Genomic DNA, 24,923 nt, shown 5'->3' with positions numbered 1-24,923 from the left:
CCATCTTAGTGAGGGCTCGCGCTGCACGTCGCGCTTCTAGCGCTTATAAACATACGTACATGGCTCCGCGCAGCGGACGCGCATTGCGAGCGCGCCGTTCGCGCGCCGGAGTCAAGCCAGAGTCCTGCCCGTCTGCGCCCGTCCGCGACAATACGGGACGCGGGGCAGGGGACTCTGGTCATATTACTTCTACGCTAACATCTGAGGCAGCGCCCACCAATCAGCTATACCGCTACACTCGCGAGAAGCTACTTGAAATCGGTAAGACCCCCACTAAATCATGTTATCACTCCCTAGACCCCAATGCACTGTCATTACAATGCAACTCCTGCAACTTTCGTTCTGGCAATGTTCCCAACCCCATCCATCCTGCACCCAATCTTAAAGTGATGCTACTTAACTGTAGATCCATGGTCAAGCATAAATTGGAACTCCACGACCTTTTATTACAGCATGATTTCGATGTAATGTTTTTAACAGAAACCTGGCTAGAAGAATCCTCAGCCCCAGAAATACTGGAGACAGTCCCGCAGAATTATAGCTTATTAAGAATTGACAGGCCTATACAGCGCGGTGGAGGTCTTGCTATGATCTTTAAAAAAGAACTGGAATGCACCCTTACGCACAAGCCCATCACCAACAGCGAAAGTGGCACTTTCACCATTAAAGTGACCCACGGCATGACCATCACCGGGATTCTAATTTATAGGCCGCCCGGCAACGCCATTCCTTTCTGTAACCAACTTATAGAAATGGCGACGCAACTAGCTATCAAACACAACAACTTCATGATACTAGGCGACCTTAATCTTCATCTCGAAGATTTACAGGCTAAGGAAGCTCAACTTTTAAAGACCGCCCTACAAGCTTTGGGAATTACCCTGCTATCCACCGCCCCCACTCATAAACATGGCCATCTTCTCGATCCCATTTTCGCCACCTGGGAAGGTATTGACATATTACCCCCAGTCCCTATGATTTGGTCAGATCACCATATGATCATGTGTAATATACCCAAGACCAGGTCTAAGAATAATGTCCACAAACCCTTGTATGCTAAGCGACGCAACTGGAAAAACTATACTCCAGAACGTCTGATAGATGAATTAAAAATCCACCCTCCTCCCCAAGGCCAGTCCCTTCAAGAAACCTGGAACTCATACGAACTATGGCTTAGCAAGGCACTTGATAAAACTGCCCCTTGGACCTGCAAGCCCCCAGCTAGGAGAACAAAATCTGAACCATGGTTCTCAGAAAAATTAAAGGTAGCTAAAGCTCGTTGCAAAGCGCTTGAAAGGAAATGGAGAAAGAACTACTCCATGGAATTGAAGGAGACCTACAAACAAGAACTAAGGACCTATCAGAGACTTATAAGAGAGGAAAAAAGTCACTTTTTCCAAAATAGAATTGAAGAGGCCATAAATCCTTCTAAAGAACTGTTCCGGATCTACAAGGAACTAACAGACACGTCGAGCCTGGACATGCAGGACACGTTTTCCAACGATCTATGCGAAAAAATTGCAGATTTCTTTGTCAACAAAATAGAAAAAATTCACGCTACTTTCTCCACCCCACCCACACCCAGTATGACAACTCCCCCTCCTTACAAAACCACTCTTACCCATTTTCTTACTCCCGACAAAGAAAAACTGTTAAGCATAATCAACAGTATCCACTCTGGCTCCCCCAACGACGTGTGCCCGTTAGATAAATGCAAAGCCATTATGGACATTGCCCTTCTGGACCAAATAAACCAACTCATTACCCTCTCTTTCGAAGAATGCCTTGTCCCGGAGGCTTGGAAAAATGCCCAAGTCATTCCCCTGAAAAAAAAAACCAATGTTCCTATCACGCAATTCCAAAATCTCAGGCCTATATCTCTACTGCCGCAATGCGCCAAAATAATAGAGAAAATTGTCAACATCCAACTTATGGCGTTTTTAGAGGAAGAAAACACACTTCACCCCACTCAATCCGGTTTCCGTCCAAATTACTCAACGGAGACAGCTGTCTTGTATTCCACGGAATATATCCGCAAGATGGTGGACGAGGGTGAAACAGCAGCGTTGGTCATGCTTGATTTAAGCGCAGCTTTTGATACTGTGCCACATGCCACGCTGCTGTCCCGTCTCTCAGACATCGGAGTTAAGGACTGTGCATTGGCGTGGATTAAATCTTTCCTCACCAACAGAACTTTCCAGCTTCACTGCCCGCCCTTCAAATCATCTTCTCGGATCGTCAGCCATGGGGTTCCACAGGGCTCTAGTTTGAGCCCTACATTATTTAACATCTATATGGAACCCCTGGCTCAGATCATAGAGAACTTTGGGGTTGGCATTGTTAGCTACGCCGATGACACTCAGCTGATGTTTAGGCTCACCCCCAATACTGAGGAGTACGCCTTAAACTTCTCGGAGTGCATGGCTGCTGTGGCAGTGTGGATGGACAGTAACTGCCTCCGTCTTAAAGGAGATAAGACGGAGGTGTTAGTGATAGGGAACAAAACCTCCCTATGGTCTCAAGCGTGGTGGCCCACATCTCTCGGCGATTACCCTCGACCTGTCGAGAAAGTCAAGAATCTCGGGATCATGATCGACTCAGATCTATCGGGTAAATCCCAAGTTAATAAGATCATTGGAAAATGCACTAGCACTCTAAGAATTCTCAGAAAAATTATTGACCTGATACCTATCAAAGCCAGGAAAACCATCGTGCATGCTCTTATTACACCGCACCTGGACTACGGGAATGCCCTTCTTTTAGGCATCAATCAAAAACACCTACACCGGCTGCAGTGTGTACAAAATGCAGCAGCCCGTTTGGTATTAGGCCTTCCCAAAAGAACCTCTACTAAAACTGCATTATCCAAACTGCACTGGCTCCCCGTAAAGGAGAGAATAAAATTCAAGAGCCTCTGCTATGCCCATAGGATAGCCCACAACAAGGGTCCCACCTATTTAAGGAGCCTGATGACCATACACCGCCCTACCCGAAACCTGAGGTCTGCAGGAATGTCCCTTTTCAAACTCCCTCGCATCCACAAAGCAAAAATTGGTGGTCGCTCCTTTTGTTATCTTGGAGTGAAACACTGGAATGCTCTTCCTATTCATTTAAGAATGGAACCATCGGAAACTCTGTTCAGAGCTAATTTGAAAACCCATCTGTTCCCTCAATAACTTGCCACTCTTGCTCCCTTGACTTGATCCTCGGTAGAGATTCTTTAGCAATCAGCGCGGGGATACACAGTTGTGCAGCCATGCGCTTTACAAATGTTTTATTATTATTATTATTAAAGTCAGACTTTACCATTGAAGAAGATTTTAAAGCACAAGTCAGATAAGTGGAGAAGTATTTCTCTACCTGCTCCCAAACTGGATTTATCAGTCAGTCACACAGCTTTATTGGATCTTTTTAAAACTGATCAAAAAAGCACAAGTTATCTAAAAATTCTTATAAAAACGTTTATGAAAAAAGCAGTTCCGAATTTAAAATAAATTAATTTGTTGTTGCTACTAAAATGTCGTCCCACCTTTTTCCTCTTCCTAAGACAAGCCCAAAAAAATGAGGCAACAGAACAGCATACAAATGGATCCGGTAGAGATTTTAAAAAGTACATGGTCACCCAGCACTGCCTAAAATTGTGGTACCTCAGGATTGGGAGTATAAATGTTTTCCTTTCCTATGTATAGGTCTTGCAATATAATACAATGTGTAGATCTGACTGTACTACGTAGTTGTTACAGGGACAGGGTAAGAGGTCTACTAATTTATGTTTATTTTGGGGGTATCCCAGGAGTAACGGGATCATGTTCATGCGGAAACGCAAAAGGATAAAGCTTTGTTGCACATTATTTATGCGTGATAAATACTGAAAACCTTTCCTCGATCTTGGTGGTACCATATCATAAAGAATGGAGGAATTATGAATACGTTTCTTTTCGGGCATACTTTGATCTCTTAATGAATAAATCAGTTATTCTTTCCTTTGAAACCCCTTTGCAGGACTCGGGGTCCTGAAATAATTCTCCCATCCCTAACGCTTTCAGATGGACCTCTACGTAATGTAACCATCCAATTCTTTTAAATATTCTAATTTATATCAGTCCTTGATAATGGTTTGTGTCAAATCCACTGTAGACCTCCGCCATACTGATAGCCACAACAAGACTGGAGCCAGTCTTATGTTGTCTCTCAAATAAGGAAGCCCCAATTCACAGTGTAAAATATGATTTGGGGCTGATTGCGGTAAGGACACACGGTTTTTAAAAAAGGAGTCTTCTATTTGTTGTAGCTGTGCAACATTAGCCATACACCGCACTCCTGCCCCATATAGTGCAGTGGACTTTTTTTTAGCTGAATATATATTCTTAATTGCATCCAGTGTGCTGCCTCCCAACTTTGTAGCAAATCTTTTGACAGCTTTAACACTCCTTTGCATGCCCTGGGCTCCTGCTGCTACTAAATTAGACCATGAGTGGTCTTTATCAAAAAGAACTCCAAGGTATAAAAAGGAGTAGATTGTCTCGATTTTCTTGCCTGCCAACTGGAAATGGGGATGTTTCTCACCTGTTGCGGCTCCAGACACGATTATAAATGATTTCGATTCATTGACCTTTAGGCCAAGGGAGGCCATAAAGGTGGGGTAGGATGTGATTAGCGTTTGAAGGGCTAAGCCCTATCAGGCCATCAATACCGCGTTGTCAGCATACGGATTTATCAATTATTACGTGCTATGAGGCAACCCAGTGTTGGTCTAAGGAAGAGGTACCCTTGCTACAGTAAAACCCATGTTTTATATGTCCTAGCAGTGTAAATTGTCTTAAGGAGTTTTTCATTGCTAGGACATGTAAAACTAAATTACACATGTCCTAAATTGTAAATACCATGAACATTCCCATACGGACCTTTAGAGCCTACCTTAGGAGTGACTTACAAATATTAAAAAGGAAGGTTTAGGCCTGGCAAAAAGTGTGCTTAGCCAGTTTGAAATGTCGGTGGATAACTACACTACAGGCTGTAGTGGCAGTTCTGAAACATGTTTTACAGTGCTACTGCAGTGGGTGCCACAATGAGTGGTGCATCCCACTGATGGCATTTCATTTACAGTCCTGGGTATATGTATTACCATTTACTAGGGACCTATAAGTATATTAAATGTGCCAACTGTGTGTATACCACTTTTACCATGGTTAACGGTTAGAGCACAAGCACTTTACCACTTGTTTGCAGACGTCAAGTGCACAGGGTCCTAATGCAAACAAAATTGAGTTTAGAAAATACAGGGTAGTTAAGGCAAAATAACTGGACGAATACCACACCAAGGATATCAGGTCTAGCAGCAAGGTAGTTGCTTCCTATTGTTTCATATCACAAATAAATACAAGCAATATGAAGATCCTTCTTTGACTAAGGCCTGGGACAGAAAATCAAGGAAGAATCACTCACAGCATTATGAACATCTATGTTTAGAACAGGAAACACAAGTTGTATTTGATAGGGCATAAGGCAAAAACCATGGTGGCAGGAGAGTCAGAGAGACATAGCTATTTTGGCAGGTTTCCTAACATTAGCATATTCTCAACCGCAGTGTTAAATGAAAGAACCTCTAGTTCTCATTTGAGTCAGATTTCACCTTTGCCTTTCTCATCAATTTCATTGTCCAAAGTACAAATCTCCAGCCCATCATTATCACAAACATCCCATTAATGTTATAGTACAACTACTGTGGTGGAACTGATAATGACAGTGATTAATTTCTTCATAAATTGCTGTAACACTCCCAGAAAATAAGGGCATTTCCAGAAAAGTACCACGAAAACCAATATAACCAAATTCCAGCTTCTAGATTGCATAAACCTCATAAAACAGAGCACCTGAAAATGAAGCTGGATTTTGGCTTCTAAAGGCATATAGTGAAGTACAAAATAATTTTAATGACTATCAGTGTTTGCAGAAGAACTTGCTCCATAAATTCCAGGGAAATCTGCCAAGCAAAATTCAATATGTTAGGGGACAAGGGAAGTACTTTAGAGTCCAAGGCCTCCTTTCTGTAGACTCCTCGGTCTCTTCTATGAATGTACAGATAGCTTTCTGTTTCTTACGAACATTTGGTAAGCTTTTCAAGGAAGCCATTAAGGTTCTTGGCATGGAAAAAATGTTGGCTAGCACTATGTTGATGTATGTGCACACACTTGCCTGTGTATGCCCTAGTGTTAGAAGTGGGTTATAAATGGATTGGTAATCAGATGTGGGTGCTTTGGAAGAAGTGTGTTGATGGATTGTGTTCACAAAGTGTATCAGTAAAGAACAGGTTACAATTGCCTGCTTTCCTGTCTTCTGTAGGTGACTGACCAAATGAGAATCATGCCCAAATAGCCATCTTACTACCGGCTCTCTATCAAAGGGCAAGAAGTGTGGTACAAGTGCCATGGGAGTAGCCCCATGAATCAAGGAGGGCTCAGAGCTGTGTTTCTTGTAAAAAGAAACATAAGAATAAAGCATCAGAGTTTAACAAATCATGTTCAAATACATTTGCCCAGTAGACAATACAATTGTGATTTTCTGTTGCAAAGTTATAATCAGGTCTGTGTCAAACAATTCCCGTTTCATTTTAAGGTCTGTCTTAAAATATTCTTAGTTTTCTCAGTGAGTCTTTCTGTAAGAAACAGAGAACCGAAAATGACGGCTATTTTTGTGCTTAACCACTAGGAGGTTCCACAATGTTTCTTTTAGGTTCCAGTAGAGCTCTTAATATTGAAGCAATACTTTCCAATATGGTAGGGCAGTGCTTCCCAAGCTTTTTAGAACCACAACCACCTTTTTACTTTTTGAAACTTTTGTGACCCACTTAGCCTTAATGGACATGAGGTAGGTGACTTTTTAAGGTAATAGAGCATTGTGTGGTAGTTAGTGCATTGTCATTTACAGACAGCAGATGTTCTGTTGACATGGTCACTAAATTTGCACAGACATACAGTTTTAATCATACAACTATGTTGCAAATGAATGATAATGTGTGGAAATAGGGGTTCGGAGAATATTTACTTGTACATCACCAAGTAAAGTGTCTTTATTTTTTCTGATCCTTACAAAATATGTGTTTCTGTCACACTTCAGAAGTACACAAATATGCTTTTTTTGCTTCCCTAAGTGCTGAAAATGCACAGTTCATTCCAGGTGTTAGATCTAGCATCCTTGGTGTGATTTCTCCAGACTTTTTGCCTTTTGACCTCCTGTTTTGCTGACTTCAATTTTGATGGCTTTATGACTCTGGCCACTTTACCACTGCTAACCAGTGCTAAAGTGCATGTGCTCTCTACTTAAAACACTGTAACATTGGCCTACCCACAATTGGCATTTTTAATTTACTTATAAGTCTCTAGTAAAGTGCACTACATGTGCCCAGGGCCTGTAAATTAAATGCTACCAGTGGGCGTACAGCACTGATTGTGACACTCACATAAATATCCCTTTAAACATGTCTCAACCCTGCCACTGCAGAACCTGTATGTGCAGTTTTCAACTGCCATGTCAACCTGGTATGTTAATACTCTTGTTGGGTCCAACCCTTACTTCTGAATACATATAAGTCACCTCTAAGGTTGGGCCCGGACAGCTCAAGGGTAGGGTGCAGTGTATTTAAAAAGTTGGACATGTACCTTTAAATTTTACATGTCCAGCTGGTGAAAAACTCTGAAATTCGTTTATATTAACATTGGGATTACCTCAGTACATCTTATAAATGTATCTTCCAATTGGGAAGAGGTGGGACCCCAAAATTTGGTGTCTCTGGAATCACAATCTAAAACCCTAACTTATGGTGACGTTAGATTTTAACTAATATTTCTGAAAATGCCACTTTTAGAAAGTTGCAATCTTCTTACATTAGCCAATTGGTGCCTTCTTCCTGTCTCTGAATGCATGTCTTGGGTAGGTGACAGCTGGGCTTTGTCCATCCCTCCAGATAGCCACACGGAAAGGGAGCTTAGGTGTGACTAATGGGCCAGCCATATCCTGATGAGCCATTCTGGGCAGTATAGGAGAGCGGAGCTGACACATACACCTGAAAGAGCTGTGTCCTGTCCCCACACCAAGTGGTGCTTAACACCCTGTAGTTAGATTGGAGCCAGGCCAGGAAGGACAGCGACTCTGTGCACTTCAAAGGCCTCTCTTTGAAGTCTCCCCAACTTCAGAGGCACAACTGGGTATAACTACTGGACCCCTGACACCAACCACTTAGTAGACTCCTGGACTTGTGGACACTCCACCAGAAAGGACTGCTATGCTGTTGAAAGGACTGTCACTCTGCTGGACTCTGTTGACTCCTGCTCTGCTGTGCTTACATACTGCACTCCTGCCTGGGAGTGAGAAGGACTGGACCTGCATCTCTCTACCACTTAAACCCAGGGTTGCTCAAAGAGCTTGTCTGCTTGCCTCCTGATGGAAGTCTCAGGGACACCAAAGACTTCCCCCTACTTTTCAACAGCACCTGGACTCTGCCATCTGAGAGTGTTGTCCTGCCAAGTGGTGCCATTCCAGCCCTGGGCCCTTGGAAGTGAGTACAGACTTCTGCAAGTGTAAAAATCCATGCCTCGCTGTCATTGCTCTGGTCGAAACTGATGCATCTCCCTCGATGCCAACATATTACCGCTTCGGTGACATCACATCGCCTGCTGTGTGGCTCGGCGATGTTGCATCACCTACAACAGAAGCGTTTGATCACAACACATCACTGAATGCATGGCTCGACAACGATGCATCAGCTATGAATCCTGTACTTCTGCGCCGACGCATCACCTCCTGCCTCACGCATCTCGGCTTTGTCTACGGCGCAACTAAGGTACTTTGAAGTGGGACAAGGTTGTGTCTGTATCCAACCCATGCTCCATCATGGTTAGCCTGAACTTTACAATTTGTCTTGGTCAAGCAGGACCAGAAAGACCTGGTTGGCCTTTTATGCTTTTAAGGACTATACTTCAGGATAGTCTTTAAAAATTCATAACTTTGGGACTACTTATTGGATGTTTGTCATTTTCGTCTTGTTTTGTTCATTAAATTAAGCTCTGATGTTTTGTCCCAGTGTGGTACCTTTTCTGTGATGTTTACACACGTTAAGCCTGACTACTCTGAGCGACACTACCAGAAGGTGAGCACAGGTTAATGTAGGGTGTGTATCTGACTTACCCTGACTAGGATTGTCATTTCTTTTTGGACAGGGTGCATATCCCTGCTAGCCAGAAACTCATTTTCTATCAACATGTATTTATATTTTGCTGTGTGTTTCCAAAAAACAGCACATAATTGACTTTACTTTTATTTCTCTGACTACACAAAGAGAGGAGTTTGTAAAAACGTGCCTCAATGTTAAAAAAATAGGCAGCAGAAGATATAGCCTGACATTTAAACTGTCAGAAAAGGTGCAAATGTGTCATGATAAATACAGAATTTAAAGGAATCAATATTTATTGCTTGCACTTTGGTGACCATTGAAGATCGGATGGCGACCCCCTAGTGTGTCTCGACCCACAGTTTGGGAAACAGTCTTGTAGTGCATTCACAGAGGAGAGTTTTTGACTGTGGACAGGCACAAAAGATTCAAAGACAGAACTAATAATCCCTACCATCAGGCCCGGACTGGCCATTGCGGGCACCGGGCAATCCCCCGGTGCGCCGCAAAGGTGGGGGCCGGTTTTGGGCCCTGGGGGCCGTTTTTGTTACAGGACCGTTTTTGCAGCATGGCTGCAAAATCGGCCCTATAACAAAAACGGCCGAAAACCGGCCTGACAAAGAGCTCGGTCGCACCCCCAGGGGGCCGGCCGAGCACTTTGCCAGGGCCGGTTTTGGTCCTCAGTCCGGCCCTGCCTACCATGCTCTTTGTCAGCAACAGTCTTAGGCCCACATGCATCAACAATGCCATTTGCGATTCCTTATTGGCGAAAAATAAGGATTCGCTAATAAGGAATTGCAAAAGGCTATGCATGAAGAAATCGCTAAAAAAAATAGCGATTTCTTAAAATTCCTTAATTGCGACTCGCAAATTGCGAATCGCAATTAAGGAATACCTCCCCATTCATTCCTATGGGCCTAGAGGCCCATAGGAATGAATGGGAAGACATTCTCAATTTGCTATTCTCAAATAGAGAATCGCAAATTGAGAATGCAATTTCAAGGGTGCCAGGGCATCAAAAGGACACCTTGTTGCACCCCTGAAATCTGCCTATAAGTGCATCTTGCACACACACATGCCCTTGCGGCTTGTGTGTGAGTAAAATGGAACTTTAAAAAATGCATGTTTTTGCATTTTTCAAAGTTTTCGCAAATTACCATGAAGGTCAACTTCATGGTAATTTGCTCCCTTTATTAGCGAAATCGCTAATTTTTTAAGCTGATGCATTGCATTTAAGGAATCTCAATTTGAGATTCCTTAAATGCAATCGCAATTTAAGAAATAGCGATTTTGCGAATTCTTAAATTGCGCAAAGTAAAAAAATCATGATGCATCCCAAATGATAAAATTGCATTCGCAAACGGGCAAATTTTGCTAATTCGCACCTTTTGCGAATGCAATTTTCAATGATGCATGTGCCCCTTAGAGTGCTGCCTTTAACTGGCTATATCGGAATTGTGAAATTGTATGTCAATTACTTTTTCATTCACATGGTTTTTGGTTGTGTCTAGAAGGACACCAATGTATTGAAGGTTTTTACCTCAAAAGACAGGTCACTATAAAAGGATAAGATTAAGGAGTTCCAGAGTATCCCACTGTTATTCTCGGCACACCCACTACGACATCTTCCAGCGCAGTTAAATAAAGATGGGGATTAGGAATAATTGTGTTTCCATCTAAGTATTGGCATAATATCAACCAAACTACCAAACTTCTAAAACACTATTGAAAGAAGAAAAAAGAAGAATTCACTGCTATTTTGACTAGGTATCAAAAATGTATGCTAAGGGACTGCAGCATCCCCACACATGTCTGCTCTCGTGTACGAAGCATAGTAGTTTCCAGTAACTAACCTTCATTGCATTGTATATACAAGAGCACCATTCAAGCATTAACACCACTCCCAGTGTAGACAGAGCTCTTGTACTTATCTATTTCCCTAACACGTTCTTTATTCCTGGAGACTGAGTATTCCATTTTTGGCTGGTGGTGCAAATTGCTAAAACAGTAATTACCTTGACTTTCTCAGCTGATTACTCGGTTTTGCATTTACAGCTCTTTTCATAAAGTGCGTGTGATAAAAGCTATATTTAACACAAAGCCATTATTTATCATGTGTGCCAGCAGCAACTGAAAGTATTTTAATCCCAGATTATTATACTTAAGAACATCAATTATATAAAAAAAAATTGTTTAAAAAATGACATTTTGCAAATGTTTGTGCTTAACACCTTCACATGAATCAACGTATGAATAGCAAACTTTGAGTCTTGGAGGTATAGAAGGTATCAGCTTCATGTACTGCTGAAATAGGAAAAAGTGAATTAAGGTGGGAGGCAAAGGTTAGGAAAAGGCTAGTAGACTTTGTGGTAGCCTTAAAAATGGATTTAAAGATAACAGAGGTCCCCCATTTTTTCTTATGTGTTTCCTCCTTTGTCTCCAATAGGTTTGAATTAGAGCATACAAATATGACTGTGCTCTCTAAGACTTCAGACATCCTCAAAGAAGGCATGGTAGGATTATAGGGTATCTCTTTCCCTACTCCTTACCTTCTTTACTCTTCATTCACGGTCCTGAAGAAGCGCTCTGGGATCCACTAGGGACCACTAGATATCGCGAAACATGTCGACCACTCACTTTTAACATACCACACTAGATAGTCACACGGGTTGAGAGAAGTGGGGATCTATTTGTTTTTTCCACTACCCCACCAGCATAAGAGCATCTCCGTCCCCGTCCAGATTTTAAGCTAACCCCGAGGACCCTCTAATAAATCTATTGGGGTACCCACAGGTTATTTTACTCTCACTCACTATCTTCACTTGGCCCACACATCCACATGCACAACTGCGGCAACTCCTAAAAAGATCTCCATCAAAGAGTCCTCTTTGAGGGCCCATGAGGGACAGCAGCGCCACCCCCACGAGGAGCAGTGCCCAATGATGATGCTTTATACTTGCAAGGGTGTGTGAGGGCACAACAGACACAGGAGTATCTCTCCACATTCACTCACACTCATACCTTGTTGTTGGATACTCTTTGCCCTATTTTGCAGCCACAACAGGCTCCCCTTTTAAGAACTGGTACCACCATTAGTAATGAACAGAGGCCTCCCATCTTTCTAAAGCAGATTTAAAACGGTTTGTAGTAGAGGGTCCAGACTGGCTGATATGGAGTATGTAGGGAATAGACCCTCTGCAAAGTATATGGTAGAATCCTGGGAAAACAGGAGGACATTTACATGCCTGTCAGCAACTTGCTGGTGCACCGTTATGCTTACCTCTATTAAATCTAGGTAGTCTTAAAAGCTCGAAATATAAGAGCTGAAAAATGTGTTTTTTTTTAGATGCAGCGAAAAATTGCACGTCGTTTGCGTTTTCAAAATGTTAATGTTCATTTTAATTGTCTGTCATCATTTTAATAGGTTTTGTTGTTTGACTTTTAAACCGCTTTTTATAAGATATGATATAAACCGTCGTAATGATGCATTAGGAGGTTCATACACCCACCTCTTAAGAGTTTAAAACAAGAGGCAACTTCCTTCAGGGACTGACAAAGAAACACCTGCATGTCCCCAGGTCTAGGGAGGGGGTGGGGGAGGAGTTGGGGAGTTAATGAACAACTCATTGCATAACGACCTGAAGTTACTAGACCTCAAGATGCGTATGTGATATTAAATTGCTCCTGTAGTTAATAACACTAATAAAGAAATTTAAACCACAATGATGCACTTGCACTTTTGTTGAACATAGAATTTTTAGATGTGCATATGCCCTTCCAAAATGTAAAAAATATGCTTGGTTTAGTGAGGCAAGAGGTGAAGTTAGTTATTTTAGTGCTGGAGCGTTAGGGGAGTGGTGATAGTATGTATTATATGGCGGTGTAATTGCGTACTAGCCAGGTTTTTTTTGTGTAGAGTTTTATATAGCGCGAACTAGACCCGAACCGAATCAGGTATCAGAGCGCTTTACATAGCACAAGTTACGTTTTTACATGAGAGCACACACTTTCATGTTTTTTAGGTTTACAAGCAGGAAAGGGGAGAGGCATGTACGGTTTACATACACGCGTCTATAATTTAATAAAGTTGAACCTGAACGTATAAATAGTAAGTATCCATATTAAATTAGGATTGAATTTTTGAAAGGGTGCTGGCAGCTCAGAAGCTATATGGCTGCAGCACCATACCACGATGACTGCTGATCCACTGAATTTGGCTGCATAGAGACTGTGTCTTAAAAGTTAACACCTTAGTTGTTGCTGACTGGAAATCCTGCCAGAGTGCCAGTCACTACGCAGCAGTCTAATATTGCATCATGAGCCCCTGTACAGTGGTACATTTCCTCCCTTAGTCCGAGATCAGAACTAGAATGACAACACCAGGCAGGACGCTGCTGTACTTAGACTGATAGCCTTGATAAAAATGTTATACAATCGGACATTCACGAAACGTCCATCTCGCTGAAGAAGCGCTGCGGTGAATGATAAACAGCCGGTCACCATCCAGAGCAAGCCACAGTGTAACATTAGACATACATTATTTGGCAGTAAATCGTTTTCGTTTATGGTGCGGGACCTGTGTAAGCATAAATTGAGCGCCCTTGTTTATCCCCCCCGCGCTGCGCGCGCCTCTTCTCCTCACAGTTGCATAAGTAACGGGTGACGAAACATATGCTCGAATGCACTCGCTGCTCTATATTTACAAACCTATAGATGGCACGACAGCTGCGTGTCATGGCTGTCTAGAGCTATTAGGGAAGTGGATTAGGGAGAAAAACACATTCGGAAAATGCTATTTCTTTTAATTGTTTTAAGTTCTTCCCCCCGAAGCCATCTGTCGCTTGCAATCAACGTTCCAGCTGGTGCGTGAGTGAAATGGTGTTATTTTCCTTTCATTTTAATGAGCAGCTCATCGTGCAGCTATCGCGTGGTCATTTTCGAAAGGAATGAAAGAAACACAGCCATGCCTTGGACCGGAAGCTGGAATGGAATGCCTTTGAAATATTTGCGCGCACATTGACGGGCTAGGCCGCTTTGCGTCGCGAGCCCCTCAACGCGGTTAATATTCACAGCACGAGCCCCTCTGCCGCCTCGGATATTTCCCATTGTACAGTGAATATGAACAGAAATCGGTTACCTGCTGTCACATTGGCGTGTCCTAGCGTGTCCTTTACAGATGCCGCTGTGGAAAACATAAATAAAATGCTAATTATTCGCAGTCCTCTAAGAAAGACGTTTACACAATGTAGTCGAGCGCTTCATTCAGAATCTCCTTGACGTCTGATGCAAATTTTTCTCTAGTCCCTGGTGTGTGTCACAAATACATCTGAGCACTTTCATTTTAACTCTTAACGGTTGAGTGAAAGAATAAGCATAACAATTTCAGCTCTGCTACATGGCATAAAGTGACCAAACTATAGTAAGCAGCTAGAGTCGTATTAGTAGTGTGATATGAGTGCAACAGGTGTTAGTGGCTGTTTTCAGTGTTTTAAGGCCACTTCAATATTATACAAAGGGCCACTGACCTACGTGCGAACACTTTACACTTTGGGGCATATTTACAAAAGGAGTGAGGGAGAGCGGCGTTAGCCTTCCTGGATTAACGCGGCGCTCCGCCACTTCTGAAACAGAGGGCTGTACCACATATGTGTGCTACTTTGTGCAGCACACATAAAAGTTGCAACTCGTCATTTTTTTAAATGATTGTTTTTGTGAAGGAAGGAGGACCTTTCTGCACATAAACAATCATGCATGGCGTTTTGCTGTTTTTATGTGTACTGCACAATGCAGCACACATAAAAAAACAGTAAATATGAGGCGATATAAAGCATTTCTCCTTGTTGAGCCCTGTTAAGACCAGATTTGTGTACATTTTGTTTATATTAGACTCAGGTATGCAAGCAAAATGTACTGGTAATATTTGACCTGGTTAAAAATCTACACAAAAGTCCACATAGAAGTGAATTTTAGTGTGTATCTGGAAACCATCTGTAGAGTTTGATCAGAAAAAAGTATTTTTGGCTGCTTTCATTGCGTGAAGAAACTCTTCTAGTAATTGTTGATCAGGAAACTAGAGTTGAAGATCTTTTTAAATTGGTGAGGGACACTAAAAGCAGACACTGTATTAAATATGAAACTTTCTCTCCATCAGCGTGACCCTTCTCAGGGTAATAGCACAGAAGTCACATATTTCAGTCTCTAGAAAATACTCAGTTTAGGATACTATTGGACATGGCCTTTTTTGCAGGGTCATCCCTGGACTTTTTTTGCTTTCCTCATAGCCTTTTTTTCTGACATGGTCTTGGTGGTTTTAGGGCTCTGGGCACATTAGCACTGCTGTCCAGTGTAAAGTGTGTGTGCTCTCTGTCGTAAAACATGGTAAGATTGGTCTACACTTGTTTGGACTATTTAATTTACCAGTCAGTCCCTTGTAAAGTAATATCTCATATACCCAGGGCTGGTAAATTAAATGCTACTGGTGGGCTTCCAGCGCTGATAGCGCCACCCACCAAAGTAGCCTTGCAAGCATATCCCAGGCCCCTCATCGCAGGCTTTGTCCACGCAATGTTACTGCACTGTGACGGGGAACCTAAAGTGTGTGCCATGTCTGTAACCCCCCCTTTTACTGCATGTCAGTCACACCTAAGGTAGGCCCTAGCTAGCCCAATGGGCAGGGTGCATTGTAGGTAAAAGGTAGATCGTGTATCCTAGGTGTGTGACATGTCCTGGTAGTGACAAACAGCCAGTTTGGTTTCTCACTACTGTGAGGCTGCCCTCCCATAGGATTGCATTGGGAATTCCCTGATAAGTTTTTCAGTGGTAATTCCTGATATGAGAGGAGAAGCGTGGTCAACTCTGGTATGCTTGGAATAGTAATAATAAATGCTACGCAATGGTGTGTGCAGATTTATTATAACTATTTTAGAAATGCCACTTTTAGAAGTTGCCATTTCTATGTGCTCTGGGTCTGACTGATGGAGAAGTGTGGCTCAATGATTAGAGCGGCAGACCCTGATGCAGAGGTCTAGCCCTGGACCAGGGTTCAATTCCCCGCCTTCGCGGGTCTTGTGCTCAAAAATTCCCTGGACCTGATAATTCTCGCCTCGTGCCTATTCCAATCATGGAGTCCCACTCTGCAACTCTGGGCAATAGCTTGCTTAATCTCCACAACGGCCCCCACAACGCTAAGGATGCCTGGCCTCCACCTTGGGGTGCCCAGGAGTGGACACCTCACAGGGAAAGCCAGGATGGGTTCCACAGCGGTATTCGTACAAGCGCCTTGAGACCCTTGCGGGTGAGTAGTGCGCTATACAAGTATCAATTTACATTTACATTTACATTTTACTGTCTGATGTAGATTACATTTCTGGCTTTGGAGTGACAGGGGCTGGTGAGTTGTGCGTGGCTCCAGGAAGGGCAGGGCGAGTCAGCGCTAGACTGAATAGGACATCTGCATTTGGAGTAGTGGGTGGAGTAGTCCCCTGACCCTGAATAGGTTGTGCGTGCCTGGTTGAATGCTGGATCCTCCACCCTGTGGTGTGTCTGATGATGAGCCCCCACCTGACAAAGGGGAAGAGGAGCCCTGTACACAGAGTTCTCCAAAAAATAACAGAACCAGTTGCAATTGGTTTCCCCAGCCCTGTGTAGGGCAGGACAAAGAAAATGTTGATATAAATATAGGGGCTGTGACCCTATATTTATATATAAAAGGGTGCTGTTCCTGTGACGTGGGGGGGGGCTCCAGGAGGAATCACCACAAGGGACTGCCTCCCTGCTGGAGGGCCCTGTGTGCTGGCCTGCCTGGGCCCAGCTTTGCCAACCCCCCCTTAAACGTTGAGGATTTTCTGAGACTATGGGTTTAGTGCCTCGTGAGCGCTACAGCTTGATGTCCTGGTGCCAGCTGATGAGGAGCGCCGTTACCTTGCATCGCTGTGCTGCATGGTGAATATGAGGTAATCCCGATGTGAGGGATTCCCCCATGCTGCTGGGGAAGAGAACCCATTCTGCTTTGGTGCACCTCCAGCGGGAGCACACCCTGCATTAATGCTTGTTTATTGGCAGGAGCCCACCCCGCACTTGAGAGGAATCACCGGAGAAGCCGGAGCCACCGCGATCAGTAGTTTGAGTTTGAGTTTTAAATTATTTATAGAGCGCGCGTTCACCGGAACGGTTCCATGGCGCTATGATAGACCAAGTCCTCAGAGACAAGAAAAACGGAAGGGGGATAGACGATAATTTATTGGGGGAAGGCTTTGGCGAATAAAAAAGTCTTTAAAGCCTTTCTAAAGAGTGAATATTGGGTAGTACATCTCAGGTGGACTGGGAGGGAGTTCCAGAATATGGGGGCAAGAGTGGAAAATTTGGAGCCTCCCCATTTCTTCCGGCGGAATCGGGGGATGGTCAGCAGATGTAGGGTAGAGGAGCGGAGCTCCCTGATAGGGACGTAAGGTTTGATCTCTGAGGAGATAAACGTAGGGGCAGAGCCGGACTGGGCCTGAAAGGCAAGGCAGCCTACCTTAAATTGAGAGCGTTCAAGAATGGGGAGCCAGTGTAGGGATTTCAGAAGGGGAGTGACATGGTGAGATCTGGAGAGATTGAAAACCAAACGGGCGGCTTGGTTCTGAACCAACTGCAGTCGACGAACGTTGTAGGCAGGCATGCCGTAGTAGAGGGAGTTGGCGTAGTCCAATCGAGAGACGACCATAGCCAGTGTGATAAGTTTTAGGGCCGTGAAGGAGAAAAACCGGGAGACCCTTCGGATAGTGTGGAGAGACAAAAAAGAGGAAGAAACCACCGAGCTCACCTGGGAATGTAAAGTGAGTTGGTCATTAAGTTTAATGCCAAGGGTTTTAACAGCGGGGGAAGGAGAGGGAGGGGGCCCGAGGGAAGGGGGCCAGAAGAGGGGGGACCAGGGACTGGAGCAACCACCTGTCAAGACCAACTCGGTTTTATCTGGGTTTAATTTCAGGTGGTTGTGATTCATCCAGTCCCGGATGAAAAGCATGGTGGATTGAAAATTAGATTTAGAGTGAGGGGAGTGAGAAAGAGAAAAAATGAGCTGGAGGTCATCCGCATAGTTATATACGGATACCTCCATTTGCTGAAGTGCAAAGACGAGGGGGGCTATGTACAAATTAAATAGTAGGGGAGAAAGGGAGGAGCCTTGTGGGACCCCGCATAGCACCTTCCGGGGTTCAGCCGAGAAGTCTCCCAGGCGGACCGCTTGAGTGCGGCCGTTTAGGAATGAGGACAACCAGACCAAGGCGGTGCCACCGACCCCCGCCGCCCTGACACGGGAAAGTAAGATGGAATGGTCCACCGTGTCAAAGGCGGCGGAGAGATCGAGTAGCACCAAGGCCTGGAGGATGTTCGTGTCTAATCCCTCTCTGAGATTATCGAGTACTGAGAGCACGACTGACTCGGTGGAGTGACCTGGGCGAAAGCCGGCCTGGCGAGGAGCTAAGATACGGTTTTCTTCCACGTAGGTGGTGAGTACTCTGGTCACATGTCGCTCCAAAACTTTCCCTAAAAAGGGGAGCAGGGAAATGGGGCGATAGTTGGCGGGGTCAGAGAGATCGGCACCAGGTTTCTTGAGAATGGGAAGGATTATCGCGGCTTTAAGAGCAGGGGTAACCACGCCCTGAGACAGGGAGCAGTTGAGAAAGGTAAGCGGGGGCAAAGGGCAATACGTGAAAATGAGAGAAAGAACATGGGCAGGGCATGGGCATGGAGAGCCGGATTTAACCAAAGACAGGAGTGAGAGAAAGGATTCCTCTGTAAGTAGAGGGAATGAATCCAGACAAGCCTCTGTAGGGATACAGGGCGGGATAAGGAAAGAAGGGGAAGGGGGGGGGAATATTAGCTCTAATTGTTGCATTTTTATCCAGAAAGTAGGAATTCAGGGAGTCGCATAAAGGTTGAGAGGGGGAAGGCTTGAGGGTGGTTCTATCAGAATAGGCCAGTTTGTTAATGATAGAGAAAATTTCTCTAGGTTTATTCTCCGCGACTAGGATTTTGGCAGAAAAGTAATCCTTTTTAGTGGAGAAAATAAGATTTTTATATTGCAACAACAGGGAGGTGTACTTAACTTTAAGAATGGGGCAATACTGGCATCTCCAGGCCCGTTCTGCTTGCCGGACTGAAAGTTTTAGTGATTTTAGTTCATCATTGAACCAGAGGTTGGAGTCGTTCGTCCGTCTAGAGGGGACCCGCCTAAGTGGGGCGATGGACTCGCAGACAGAGCGAAGCCAAGAGTTGATGGTGTTGGCTTGATCTGAGGAGGACAGGCCAGCTACGGCTGGACTAGAGGCGGGGAGAGAGGAAGCTAGAGAGGCTACATCCACCCGACCCCAGGATCTCACCCAGATATTTTTAGGGTGCAAGGGTTTGGTGGGCGGGCCGATTTGAGAGGAGAAAGAAATTAGTGAGTGGTCGGACCAGGGACAGGGGGAGACAGATAGAGACGTAATAGGACAGTTAAGGGACCAAATCTGGTCAAGGATGTGACCTTGGGTGTGCGTAGGGGAGTGAACGTGCGAGATGAAGTTAAGGGAACGTAAAGTTTCGGAGAATTCCTTAGAGGTGGAGCATTCCGCTGGGTCGGAGGGCCAGAAGTTGAAGTCGCCCAGCACCAAAACAGAGGAGTTATTAACTGCTAGGGTGGCTGCAAGTTCTTGAAACTCGTCAAGAAAAGTTTGAGGGGGTTGGGGGGACGGTACATAAGTAGACAAGTGAGGGGCACTTTAAGAGAAAGCGAGCGAACCACTAGGAAGTCTGAGGTGCCAATCGGGGGGAAGCTGAGAGGTTGGAACGGCAGTTCCTTCCGGGCAATCAGGGCAACACCCCCACCTAATTTGCCGGATGGCCGATCAGCTCGAAGGACGTAATAGGTAGCAGGGAGCGATGCAAATAAGATGGGGAGGGAGCTATCGCGAAACCAAGTCTCTGTGAGAAACAGGAGGTCCGGTTTGTGAAGATCCAGCAGGACAAAGAGTTCGTGGCAGTGCTTGACTGCAGAACGCGTGTTAAGATAGTAAATCGTGAGAGGCGACTGCCTAGGGCTGGCCAGGAAATTAGACCCGGAGGGAGAAGGGGGAGGGAGCAGAGGCTGGTAAATTGGGTCAAGAAGAGTTGGAAAAGCAGTTGGGTTTGACAGTCCCAAGTTGTTGAGATGGGTGGTCAGGGAGGCTTCAATAGGCCAGGGGCCTTGGAGAGCAGTAAGTTGTGCTGATGAGTATTGTAAAGGGCCAGGATAGCGGGGTGGCCTAGGCACTGGGCACGGTCGGTCGCGGACGGGCGCAGACGGGCTTGCTTTAGGCGCACCTTCGGCGCGCAAATGTCGCGCCCGCTGCGCTCGTCCGCTGCGCGTCCGGTGAAGGCACATGATTTATGGAAGGTCGAGGAAAGGAAGGGGGCGTGGCCTCCGTGAGGGGCCGTGGCCTGGGCGCTCGCCGAAGAGGCGGGAAGGGGTGAAGGTGCTCGGAATGCCTACCGCTACAGCGTTGACTCGGCTGTGCGGGGACCAGGGATCAGTGCAAAGTAGGTATTTAAAATCAAATACACAATATATAAAAGCAACAAGCAAAATGGTACAGTTTTTAAAAAGCAGAGTGTCCACTCCCGGCTTCCGCCTCAGGAGGACTAGAGAATCAATGAGGAGACGCTAGTATTCAGCGTCTAAATAGCGCGCTGTCAGGGCGCTGCCAGTGCGGCAATCCGGAAGACAGGCAAGTCACCTGATTGTGGGCAGGGTGCGAAGCGTAAGCTGTGTTCAGTGAGAAAGTGGGGCTCCCATCCATCCGAGAGAGAGCCCTGCCCCCGTGGGTAGCGGAAATGTGGCGGTTACGAGGGGGAGAGCCCGAGGCACATGGTGGGTGCCTGGCCCCCACCACGTTGAAGGAGACCGAAGGAGGCCAAGTGCAGTAAGGGAGAGCCCCAGTGAGTGGGGCTTCAATTGGGAGGAGCAGCGTAGTCAAGTTTGGTATGTTTGGAATAGTAATAATAAATGCTATGCAATGGTGTGGGCTGATTTATTATAATATCTATTTTTGAAATGCCACCTTTAGAAGTGGGCATTTCTGTGTGCTATGTGTATGCCTGCCTGATGTGGATTGCATGTCTGGCTTTGGAATGACAGGGGGTGGTGAGGTGTATGTGCCTCCAGGAGGGGCAGGGTGAGTCAGTGCTAGGCTGAATAGGGCATCTGCATTTGGAGTAGTGGGAGGAGTAGTCTCCTGACTCTCAATAGGTCTGTGCCTGCCTATGTGAATGCTGGCTCTGCCCCCCCTGTGGTGTATCTGATGACGAGTCCCCACCTGACAAAGTATAAGAGGAGCCTTGTCAACAAAGTGTTCCACACTCCCGAGAACCAGTTAGGACTGATTCCCTGCAAGCCCTGCGCCAGGGCAGACAAAGAAGAATGTTAATATAAATATTGAGGCTATGACCCTATGAAAAGGCTGTGCTTTTTCTTGTGCTTGGGCTTGCTGCTGCTGGGCCACCAGGAGGAACCGCCATCAGGGAATACCTCCCTGCTGGAGGGCCCAGTGAGTGGCCTGCCGGGGCCCATTCTTGTGCCCCTGAAACTCTTGGAGGATTAGCGCTTCGTGAATCGCTACATCATTACTGCTGGAGCCCCAGAGACGGGGACTCACGTCTTGGCCAGAGAACAAGGGATGTGTGAGCCCTGCAGCGTTGTGCTGCATAATCTCAAGGGGGAATCCCGACAAGGGGGATGCCCCTGTGCTGCTGAAAGGAGGAGCGGGAGCCCACCCCGCATTTTGCCAAGTTTCAGCCGGAGCCCACCACGCTGTTTCATGCCTCCGAGAGCGGGTGCCCACCCCACATGTAAGCTTCCCTTAGCATGTGTCCACCTCACTGTTTGTGCTCTAGGCACAGCGGGAGCCCACCCCGCAAATCTGCACTCCTTAGTACTTGACGGGAGCCTACCCCGCATTTGTACGTCTTGTGAGGACAAGCGGGAGCCTCCCCGCACTATGAAATGACTGAGGCCGCCTCGTTTCTGAGCAGCGACCCGGAAGCTGCCTGGCTGGGGGCGTGGCTGACTAGCCGAGAGGAAGTCAGGCCAGAGCAGGGCTCCCGTAAGCTGGTGTGAGACCCCGCATATACGGAGGAGAGCTGTATTAGCGAGGCCAAGCGGAACACTGGAGAAGGATGCCAGACTCAAGGTGGGGCTCCCGTGTTGGTGAGGAGAGCCCCACGTGCAGCCTGGATCATCCGGAGCCTCGCAGGCTCCATGTTGAAGACCTGTGTCCTAGGAGAGGGACCGGGCGAAGAGCGGAGTTGCCTTCCAGACTGAAGGAATGCAGAAGAGCCCGGTGAGTGAGGTCTGAGCTGAGAGCCTTTGTAGTGCTCCCGAGGCACGCGTAGTGTAAGTGCCTTCCTTACTTTTCTCAGCTGCGCCGCCGTCACAGGCAGCTGCACCGTGGGGGAAATTTGGGGCTCCAGAGCCCCACGGTGGGGCTCCAACCGGCTCAGTTGTGGCCAGTGCCTTCATTGATCTTCACAGCTGCACCGCAGTTGTGGGCAGCTGCCACGAAAGGGGCAATTTTGTTGTTTAGCTCCCTGAGTCCCGGAGTAGAACTGAAGAGGCATGGTGGTGCCCGTGCCATTTTCCTTTGGGGTCATTTTGTTATCATAATAAGGAAGGGTGAGAAGCAGCCCCATTCTCCTCAGCGCATTGCGCCCCGTGGTTTTGGCTGCATTGGCAGCAAAAGGGCCAGTGGAAGGCCCTGGAGGAAACCCTGACATTTTGGACAAAACACATTTGAGTCCCAGTAAAAGCCAGTTGGCCTGGAGTCAGTTTGTAAGGTGATGTATGCACCTGATAGTAGTGTTACTGTGGTGCACTACTGATTTATGCCTAATGTGATGTTGCCTAATGTATTTATGCGGATGCCTAATGTCATGTTATTATGTTTTAGGATGAGGGCTACTGTGTATTGTGTTTATGCTTATGAGGTCTACACATGTTGTTTTATGCCTAAGGTGATGCAGATATAGGTGTTTATGTTGCCGGTAATAATGCTAAGGTCATTATTGCGCCAGTAGTTACTGGTGGTGTTTTACATTTACTACTTGTGCTTGTGATGGTTCTGACCGTGGCCCGATTGGCCCTGTATATAGTCCCCTGTGAATATTGCCTAGTACCAGTTGGCACAGTGTGTATTCTGTAATTATCATTCTAATGTGTTTATGATAATACAAAGGCTATTTTTGATATAACCTTGTGTGGAGTTTCTTTTGTAGTGAGCCTAGTGTGTTGCTGTTGTGTGTGTGTGTGTTGCGCAAACGCTTTACACATTGCCTCTGGGATAAGACTGACTGCTCGTGCCAAGCTACTAAGGGGGTGAGCAGGGGTTATCTTCGGCGTGTAACTCCCTTGCCCTGACTAAAGTGGTGGTTTCTGCCTGGCTTAGGCGCAAATCCTAGCCAACCAGAAATCCCATTTCTAACAGATACCATTAGAACAGCTTTAACATTGTCAACTGCTCAAGACGTATTGGATGTTTAGAATGGCTATATGTCAGGTGAAACTCCTTCATGGATTTAATTCTACTATGTAGAAGTCCTTACAAGACCTAAAAGCAATCAAATGTATATTTGAAGCTCCATCTATCCAACTAAAACATGTTTTGCCTTGACATAATACCGTTCTGTAACTACTATTGTGATGTCAGGGACAAATGGATAACAACAGGGAACATTTATCAGCTTTTGACAATGGACAAGGTTGCAACCACAGGGTTAAAGTCTGAGATCTAGCAGTGTTTTCTTCAGTTTACAGCATTTGTGTTTTCTCAATGCTAAAGTTGGGTGAAGATATTTTACAACAAGGCCTGTTGGGTGAAAAGATGGAAACAGCTCAGAACAGGAGTATGAGGAAACAGTTCAGAAAGGAGAGAGGGTCTTCTTTATCATGTCTGTTTGATCAGTTTTAGGTCAGGAATCCTTGGACTGTTTGCAAAGCTTTGTGGATTTTAAGTGTAATGAACAGGCCTCAGGAGCTGAAATATGTGTGCAGAATAATAAACAAAGTTTAATTAAAATGGGAAAAGAAGTCCTCACTTATCTATACATAAATGACCTTTTCACAAGCGTCGAAAACAACTAGTTGCTCGACCGTAAATATTTTCTCCAATACAATAGGCTGTCCAATTTGAGCCTTCCTTTGCACTCCCTTTCCTCTTTATAAATCTTTGCCTAAATGTGGTTAATTAAATCTAGATTCTTCTTCAATGTTAGAGTACCGGGAAATACTCTTACAATATATGCTGAGAGGCTCATGTGTGACTGTGGTGAGAGACAATAGGGCATATAGAAAACAGGAGTTCCCAGACGCCAGTACAGGGGAGGAAGGATTAGAATGGAGGGGGCACAGTTGGGGAGCAGGATAAAGCAAGAGCAGAAAACCCAAACATGCCTCTTATTCATAGTGTGCAGGGTGATTTGCCAAATCAAAGAACAATAAAAATGCTGACTTATGGATAGAGATCACAGGGCCATCCATTACAAAGCAGCATCATGAGTCTAGATACCTTGAGCAGAATAGGGGATTTGATAGATTCATGGAATATAAACTGAACTCTCCATTCTATTTCAAAGAGAATAGCAGTGAAGTAAGTCTGCCAAGAGTCTAGGGCTTCAGCAATTTTGCTACAAGGAACTCATATTCTACATCTTGAGCTTCACTTTTTTTTAAAGAATAACATTTCTCATAAATAGGCAGAGTGGAGTG

General features: G+C 45.3%; 1 protein-coding gene across 1 annotated transcript in view; it reads right to left on the bottom strand.

The window, feature by feature from the left end:
- The window catches only part of LOC144762658 (uncharacterized), a 1,356,333-nt gene that overhangs the window by 272,646 nt on the left and 1,058,764 nt on the right, over positions 1 to 24,923 (bottom strand). The window contains exon 30 of the mRNA XM_078647891.1: positions 14,304 to 14,348. Within this exon, the coding sequence (XP_078504017.1) occupies positions 14,304 to 14,348 (45 nt within the window). The remainder of the gene's footprint in view (positions 1 to 14,303; positions 14,349 to 24,923) is intronic.

The sequence above is a fragment of the Lissotriton helveticus genome, chromosome 6 (genome assembly GCF_964261635.1).
Source record: "Lissotriton helveticus chromosome 6, aLisHel1.1, whole genome shotgun sequence".
In the NCBI taxonomy this organism is placed as follows: domain Eukaryota; kingdom Metazoa; phylum Chordata; class Amphibia; order Caudata; family Salamandridae; genus Lissotriton; species Lissotriton helveticus.
Note: the sequence above shows the minus strand (reverse complement) of the source record. Positions and strands in the feature narration are given on the sequence as shown.